Raw genomic sequence first — 8,820 nt, 5'->3', positions numbered from 1 at the left:
AGAATCTACCCTTCTCTTTTCTCTGTTGCCCTCCGTCCCCTTTACCCCCTTCCCATACCCAGTGGCCTGGGGAACAGGGCAGGCCACGCCCAGTGGCCTGGGGCCAGGGCTACACTGACCCCGGTGTGGATGCCAGAGCTGTTGCTGGGGGTAACCTGAGCAGTAGTAGCTATGAGTTGAGCATGAGAAATTCTTGGATCTTTTGGAAGCCCGGCCCTAGGGGCTGAGGCCCAGGCTGCTGGAATCTCATCTCTGAGCCACAGGTCTTTCTGGGGGAGATGTTTACAGCTCATCTCAGGACTGAGGACACTCTCATCTCAGCACTAAGGGGAGGCCAGCATCTCCAGATGCAGAGAAGGCAGGAAGATGCCTCTGTGGGTGATTGTTACCATTTTCCCTCTATTACCCTCCCAGGAGACCTAGCCCAGGGCCCTGGGTCCTCCCCTGCAACCCTCTCTCCAGCTCTGAGTCAGAAAGTTCAGAGGCCATGATGGGTCCAGACAGAGGACACAATCCTGGTCCCATCCTCACACTCTCTCCATCTTTCACTGGCAGGTTCTCAGTGAACATCTGATTGTTAGCCTCACTGTCCACATGGGGTCTAAAGCCAGGAAGGGTGAGGGACATGCCTTTAGACAGAGTTTGAATTCAGATCTCTTGACTTTCCAGAGCATCAATTTTTATGTTCCAAGTTAGTGCATGGCTACAAGGACACAGCACCCCCAAGAGTGGACAGGGCAGAGGCTTCATCTGTTGGAAACCCTGCACAGAGACTCTCTGGGGAGCAAGAAAGCCAAGGCCCAGCTCACAGCAGGGACCCTGATCCTAGATGATTGTGATGCCAGATGACAGGTTGTTGGTCACTTTTCTTCATCAGGAACTAAGCATCTTCATGTGGACAATGTGAGCTGCAGAGTAGGTCAACTCTGAGGGACCCCTGCCTTTCTTGTCATCATACATAAGTGCCAGGTGAATGGGTGAGGCAGGACACCCTGTGTAAAGCAGAGTAGGCTGCAGCTTGGGCTGCTCCCATACCCAAAGGTCACAGCGGATGGGGGCTCTAACCGGCAGGATCCAAGACTAATCTCCCAAGTGGCATCAACTGTCGAGACATATGACTAAACTAGTCAGGGTCACACTAGGTGAACTGGGTTGGCAGATCACACGCACAGAGAAATACCTTTTTTTGGAGGGGTTCTGTGATGGCCCTTCTGACCCAGCTCCCACAAAGGAGGCAAGGCAGATAAGAAAGATAGGGAGCATGCCTCGAACCCGGGTTTTATTAACAGAGGAGCTAATCCAGGGAACATTCTATCCAAAAAGGGCAAAAGGGTAGGATTACAACAAACAAGTGGGTGTAATTCAACCCCATGGGGTGACGCCCACTCCCAGAGCTGCACCTTTCTGATCCCAGTGGAGGTAGAGTCCACTTGCGTTGCAGCATGCAATAGCAGTCTTGGACCTCTTTACTCAGGACTTAAAGGTGTGTGCATAGCCCCTGTTCAGGGCACCTCCGACAATCAATCCAGATGCTGTGTAACTCTCCAGAGCAAAGATGCCTCTGAGAGATGTGACTCTCGAAGGTGCAGCCTAAGAACGGCCTCACACTCAGTGCTGGTCTTTCGATAAGCAAAACAGCCTGCGTGGATATTTGTTATGATTCAGACACTTTGTGGAAAGTTGATCTAAACAACCCAAAAGATTCTTTCCCATCCTGGGATTCACACTGAACCAGGGACTTGGTGTTCAAAGAAAACCAACAGCTCCTGCAGGGAAAGGATGAGCAGTGAAGTGCTCCGAGGGAAGGACATGGGGACCAGAGTGTAGGACCCGCTCTCTGCACCTCAGTTAAGAAACCACATGCCAATCAGGCTGCTTTCCCTGCTCTGTTCGAGAGCCAATCTCACCTCTCCTCTCTGAGGGAGACCACTGGAGGCTGAGGTCTGTGGTTGGGACTGGCTAAGGCAGATGAAGATCAACAGAACTTTCAGTCCCCGTTGGCTCCCCATCTTCTATGAACTCTGCCCCTGCCATCGGCCTTTGGGCCACATTAACTCCTCTCCAGCAACTGCTGGGACAACCCAGAAAATGAGTATTTTCCCTTCCTAGAGTGTTTAGCATCAAGGAAACAACAAAAATACAACCAGACTGTTTTCCATGGCAGGTGTCATGAGCTCCCAGCTGATAGCAGTGGCAGAAAGGAGTCCCTTGGGGATACTTTCATAATCTTACCTGAACCAGAGAGTTCCTTTCTCTGCTAAGAATCTTCCAGAGAGCCAGACATGGAAGGCAGGAACACTCGGTCCACGGAGCTTGAGGGAAATGGTCAGCAGACCAAAGTTCTTCACAATCCTTTCCCATCAAAACAAAGAAAGTCCAGGGTTGGGCAGACTCCAGGCTCTGCCACTCACCAGATGACTATGGACAAGGTGTTGAGCTTCTTGGTGACTCTTTTTCTATAAGATGGAAATGAGAATGCCTACCACACAGGATAGAGCAGCTGTGACAATGAAATAACCGGAGGTATATAAAACAATGGGCAGATAACAAAGGGCTAGTATCATTACTTAAGCAGGAGAAAAGGAAGCCAGGTATGGCCCAAATCTATGTCTCCCTCCTCTCGGGGCGCAGCTCCAGTGTGCTGCTCTCTGTTGATCAAAACCTCCCCGGCCCTGGTTTCCCATCAAGTTACTTGGAACCACTTGACAGGATCTTCTACATTGGTGTGCTGCTCTCAGTCTCCTTGTCACCCTAAACTCCCATGAATTTGTCCTGTGCATTGATGAATTCACAACACATGGAGTACCTGGTAATAAGAAGGAATGAATGGAGGGAGGGATGGATGAATGAATGGTTGATTTCCCTCAAGGTATGGCTCAAGAAACACAGGTGGGAGAGATTAAGTCTTGCTCCACACACAGCTGGTGGACTGGTTCCAGCAGCATCCACCGCCCATCTGTAGTCTGCTCCAAAGGTTTCCAGTGCATGGAACATGCTTCTTTCTCAGCCAGTCTCCCCTGGCTCTCAGAACAGCCTGGGGGTGGGGAACAAGGCTACTGAGCCTCTTCTGTGGCAGCCTGTTATCCCTAACCACACAAACTTCAAATTTTACAGATAAGGAAATTCAGCCTGAAAGAAGCTAAGTGGCCTGCTTCTACAGAGTACAGAAAGAGATGCCAACCCACCCCTATTTCCTCAGTACCAAAGTGAGCTCAGGGTAGGGTATCTAGTAATCAACAAGCATTTGTCACCCACTATGCCAAGATTGTGCCAGGACCCCCCAATTTTCTCCTTTCTACAGCTGAGGAAATTGAAGCCAAGAACAAGACGAGGGTCTTGCTGTTTAGAGAACAAAGCCAGATTTGGAACCAGGATTCACTGACCCCAGCTCAGAGCTTTGAGGATGTTTGCTCAAATAATAGTGGGGTTGATTTGTATGACACTCAAAACCTCAATAGTAGCAGAAAGCAAGTGGAGAAAGACAACAGGACCCAGCATTGGCCTTAGCAGCAAGACCCCCTGCAGGTGTGTGTGTGTGTGTGTGTGTGTGTGTGTGAGAGAGAGAGAGAGAGAGAGAGAGAGAGAGAGAGAGAGAGACAAAGACAAAGAATGGATTCTGCCAAAGAGTCTATGTGGGTTCCTGCACTGCTTACATTCTACTTGCACTAAGAAAGGGACACCCATAAATACCTGTTGCCTACTCTCCAAGCTCAGTCCCAAGGGCATGGTGAACCTGGTGATCCCCACACCCACACCCGTATCCTTAGATATTTGCATTTCAGCAGCAGGAAAACCTTCAAGTCCATTATGCTGATCTTGGCCGGAGGTCCTCCCTTCCCTGGGACCCTTTCACGCTAATATCAGGCATTTCTCTTCCTCCCACCAGATCAGCCTTGGGGTCTGCAACTATTGACTCTCCAAGTCCCCAAACGTCACTGAGTGCTGAGTAGTTCAGAGGCCCAGGTTGAGCGGGTGGTACTGCGTCTCTGGCATGGTCTGGATGGCAGTGCCTGAAGAATTCCCTATAGATGCAAAGGAACTCTGGAGTCTGGACAGCAGTTGGCCCAGGAGATCCCCTGGCTGGGCCTCTTCCATGGGGCAGAGTGGGTAGCAGCCAGGCAAGCGTGGGATCCACGCTGCTTTTGCTGAGAAAGAGTCTTGATTACCCAGAGTGATTATGACGCACCACCCTGATCTAATTTCAAGTTCAGTAGCAATAACAATTTTTTATTTTATTTATTTATTTTTATGTGGTGCTGAGGATCGAACCCAGTGCCTTGCACGTGCTAGGCCAGCGCTCTACCACTGTAGCAATAGTAATTTTAAAGGAAAAGGACCTTTTTTGGGGGGATCTGTTCCGCCCAGGCCCTCTAGTCCACAATTCATCCAGCTGGACATCCCTGAACTGAGTATACACCGCCGGTGATCTCCCTTCTCTGCGCCTCCCCTCTTCAGGATCCAAGTGTCCTGCCACTCACACGAGTGAGCACTGGGTTTGGCCGACACTAGGCACCCTCTCCACCCACCCCGGCTGCATGCCATAGCAGCAGCAGGGAAATGAAGGTTCGGAGCACCACCCCAGTCCTCTGCACTGCCTGCCCTCCCGGCTTCTGGCCGCGAGAGAACATACCCTTACAGAGTCTCCATTCCGGTCAGACCCTGAAGAAATGTGGCCGCCGGCTCCCCAGAAGGCGGGAGGAAGGTTGCCACTTGCAAGACTCCTTGCATAAGTCCCCGCATCACCGCCCCCCGCCCCGATGCCCCCGTAATTCCCGAAATCCTGTAAGAGCTTGGCTCCTGCGTTATCGCAAATTCAGTTCCCAAGATTTTCCTTTCCGACGGTGCATGCCCATCTCATCTGTCTTTCTGGACTGTCCTAGTCACTCGCCTTCTCTTCCTCTCCTATAGGTCCCTTCCCTTGCCCTGGCCTCCGGCTCCGATTGTTGGGGCTATGGCAGGGTAGGGGGAGCTGAACCGGGGATCCAAAAGGAGTCTTTGCGGCTGCCCTGGGCGCCCTTGTGGCCTTTTTGTGAGCCTTGGCCACAGGGTTCGGCGCAAACTGGACCGGAGGGGCCGAACCCTTCCGCGGCCCCACCTCTGGCGTCCCGGGCACTCTCGGCTCACGGAATAGGAGTGGGGAGGGGGCGGGTGTTTCTCCGCAGAGAAGTGGGGAAGAATCTAGGACAGTTCGCACCACGTCGGTAGCCTGGAACCTAGGAGCGCGCGTTTGTCCCGGGCGCAGCACCCGCCGGGCAGAGTGGGGTCGTCTTGCAGTGGGGAGGAGAGGCGGGGCCCTGGGTAGTGGCGGGAGCCTCGGGCCGGTAACACTCATTTGGCGAGGGTGGTAGAGAAGCGCTGCGGTTGCGGGAGGAGGCTCCTGCCCTGGATCCACAATAGGCCCGAGTTGGGGGCGCAGCGCTGCCAGTAGAGTGTTCAGCAGGGGGCGCTGCTCCGGGCNCGCGGCGCGGCGCGGGCTCCAGCTTCAGGAACGGCTCAGTGGTGCCGCACCACTTCATGATGTCGCTTTACAGGAGTCTGGCCGGGAGGGCTCCCGCCGGGGCAGCCTCCACCTGGGGCCACGACCATGCGGACACAATCACCGGCTTCGTAGACCAGGCGACCCAAGGTACTTACGCCTCTTCTGCGTCAGCCCATCCAGTGCGATCCTGGGCTGAGATCAACCCCGGAGCCATACTCCTGCTCCATTCCATTTGGGGCTGAGGTCCCGCAAGTCCCAGCTTCAGGTGTTAGAGAAAAACTTCGCTGCTGTGGTCAACGCACCCAAACCCGCTGCGTCTGGACTGTGGCGCGAGTCGCTGCAGCTGGTCAGGGCGGCCCCAGAGGGCTGAGCGGGTCCTTCTACTGAGCTGCTCTGGCCTTGCCGGCTGGTAGGTCCCCTCGAAGAAAGCAGGCAGAGTCCAAGATCTGCTTCTTGGGGAAGGGTCTAGAGTGGCCTTGGCCAGGACACTTCGGAGAAGAAAGGGAAGGATTGGGACTTTGAGGCTACTGCCAAGAGGGACTGCGCAGCGATGACAGGGGTGGCTGCTTCCCTGGAGCAATCTGCAGCTCCCAATATCATTGGGGGTGCACAAATTCGAGGGTTCCATGGGCAGAGGCAGGTATCAAACTGGAGAGACTGGTGGCATATCCAGGTATGAGGAGGGCCTTTCAGCAGGCTGCATCTGGTGGTAGTGGTTCCAGTGTGGGAAGTGAGTATCTATAGGTGCCTGTGTTCTGTGCTGGGTCCTTGTGAGAGCCAGAGGTCCAGGACTCTGGTTGTGTTGGGAGGGAAGTCGTGCAGGAATGCAGGCCTCCCTGTCCAAGTGCCCCACCTTACCCTCTGCTGGGCCCTCCAAAGGTAAGTGGGTGAGATCGTGTGGTGGTTGCTGTTTGTCATCTGGATTTTATTAATCTCCATTGAAGTCATTAAAGTAGACAGATAGGGAAAATTTAACTAATTTCAGGCGGAAATGCAAGTAATTTTGGCTTTAATTCTGTCCAGCCAGAGACTTAGCAAGGAAGGCAGGAGGGAAAGGCAGGCAAATAGGACTGGATAAGGGCTGCTGTTCTGAGACTTGGGAGCCACTGACAGTCTGCACACATTAGGTACAGATTGCTTTATTTTGGGTACCTGGAAATCCTGGGACAGAATGACCCTATAGGACCATTTGAACTGAAAAGCATTGGCTGAGAGCCTGACATAGCCTCTGCACTGGGTACTAGGATTGTAGGATAGAAAACCCCAGTCCTGGGGTACCAGGCGAGGAAGGCAATCACTCCCTCCTGAGGGAGTGCCCAGGCTGCCGAAGAGGAGGCATTTTTAGGCCCTGAATGAGCAGAAGCACCAGACTTTCTGAAGTCAGGCTAGGTCTACTCTGAAGTAGAGGGAGACAAATCCTTTCCTGGGGAGCTCTGCTTGGCTAGCAAGACCTGAGACCACCTCTTCTCTGCTTCAGGGGGAAATGCAGTGGCAGGGCTGGAAAAGTAGGGTGAGGCCAAGGGCTGCAGAGGAAACTCAGATCAATTATTCCGAAAGCCCTAGGGAGGAAGCAGGGGCTGGAGCTCCTGCCAGTGCCTTTTCTGCCCCTCTTTTTGTCTCCTGAACCTTAACTTGGAGCAAACTGCTTGAGGTCCCCAGAGGCCAGGGACAACACACCAGAGTTTGGATTTAAGGCATCAGAGCCTGGTGGTGCCCATGTTGATGGGCAAATCCCCAATAGTGGAGGGAGTCTGCAGTCTCTCCTAGTTTGGGGCAAAATGAAACCATATGATCCCCTTCAAAGAGAGCTCCTTATCCACTGCTTGGTGGAATTTAACCCCCACCCGAACCCAAAAAGAAAAAAAGTGCCCATGACCAGAAATAAAATCCCAAGCCTAAGTCACAACACAGATTAAACCTACTAAGGGTTCTCTTTGTGAAGATGGAACTTACGGGGGCCAGTGCCCTAACTAAGCAAGGCTGTTCAGCTGCCCCCCCAAATTTTGGAGAAGTTCCCTCTGCTTATTCCTTTGCTGCCTTTTGCCCTCCTTCAGAAGCTGCAGGAGCACTAGGAGGAACCAAGCCTAGGGTCCAGATGGTGATCAGCCGTGCGAGACCCTGGGAGAGCCTTTCTCTGGGCTTCGGTTAGTTCCCCTTCGACCCAGTGAGGAATTTGGACTAGAGGGTCTCTACCGCGGAGCTGCGTGTTCCCCTGTTGGACCACTCGCAGAGCCTAGCCTGCGTGGGAGACCGTGGTCGGCCGAGGTGTCCAGGCAGGGTTAGGGGAGGGAAGTAGCAGAAGAGGAAAGTGTTTTCAGGGGACATGGAACTTTCTGTTTTCGCAGAGCCGGGATTTGCGGCTGTCCTGCGAGCTCAGCAGGGCTGTAAGGAGCAATTACCACACAGCGCAGGACCTCAGTAAGGAAAGCATGACTTCTAAGGAGCCCACCTTGCCTCCCGTTCCCTACTGCCCAGAAGTCTGGCCTCCAACTCTATTACTGCAAATCTATGACTTCAAGGCATGCCGCGTAGCTGCTGTGGCCTTAAATCTTGGTTCCGGGTGCGGTGGCACGCTTCTGCCCACAAGGCTCAGTGATTATAAGGGTGTCCGTGGTTGTCCCAGCGGCCCTACGAACCAAAGCCTCAGGACCAAGGCTCGCAGCTCTGGGCCAGGCTGGCCGCATTCCCGCTGGGGCCCCAGTGCGGGGGCGGGCTCCGACTCCAAAGGGCCTTAATCCTGCTTCAAGGGCGGCGGCGCCAGGTGCAGTTCGGAGCCCCTGGGGCGGGGAGTAGGCTTCCTTCTCAATTCCGCTCTGTTTCTGTCGGTACCCCTGCAGACGATTCGGCAGCCGAGACTGGTCAGAGCTTCCTTTTCGATGTGTCCAGCCTTCCAGATGCCGACGAGGTGGTGCGTGCCGAGCTCCGCGTGCTGCGCCGCGAATCTTCAGAGCCAGGCCTTGGCAGCGGGACTTCGCCTCCGCTGCTGCTTTTATCCACGTGTCCGGGAGCATCCCGCTCACCACGCCAGCTGCACTCCCGTGCAGCTGAGCCCCTGGACGGCCGGCGGTGGGAGGTGTTCGACGTGGCTGACGCCGTGCGGCACCACCGCCAGGAGCCCCGCGCCACCCGCGCGCTCTGCCTCTTGCTCCACGCAGTGGTCGGTCCCGCCCGGAGTCCACTGGCACTGCGGCTGCTGGGCTTCGGCTGGCGGGCGGAGGCGGCGCTGCGGCTGAGGAGCGCGCGCTGCTAGTCGTCTCCTCCCGCACGCACAGGGAAGGAGAGCCCTGTTCCGAGAGATACACGGCCCAGGGCCCCGCGCACTCGGGGGCCGCTCTGGTCGG

At 54.6% G+C, this 8,820-nt stretch overlaps 1 protein-coding gene across 1 annotated transcript in view; it reads left to right on the top strand.

Annotated features, from left to right (window-relative positions):
- Positions 1-3,724: 3,724 nt before the first annotated feature.
- Gdf7 (growth differentiation factor 7) overlaps positions 3,725-8,820 on the top strand; it is an 11,467-nt gene continuing 6,371 nt past the window's right edge. Inside the window, 6 exon segments of the mRNA XM_048804957.1 lie at positions 3,725-3,757; positions 4,909-4,959; positions 5,398-5,626; positions 8,317-8,685; positions 8,688-8,752; positions 8,755-8,820. The exon segment at positions 8,755-8,820 is cut by the window's right edge and continues 6,371 nt beyond it. Coding sequence (XP_048660914.1) covers positions 3,725-3,757; positions 4,909-4,959; positions 5,398-5,626; positions 8,317-8,685; positions 8,688-8,752; positions 8,755-8,820 — 813 coding nt within the window.

This window comes from Marmota marmota, unplaced genomic scaffold (assembly GCF_001458135.2).
Source record: "Marmota marmota marmota unplaced genomic scaffold, marMar, whole genome shotgun sequence".
NCBI classification, from domain to species: domain Eukaryota; kingdom Metazoa; phylum Chordata; class Mammalia; order Rodentia; family Sciuridae; genus Marmota; species Marmota marmota.
Note: the sequence above shows the minus strand (reverse complement) of the source record. Positions and strands in the feature narration are given on the sequence as shown.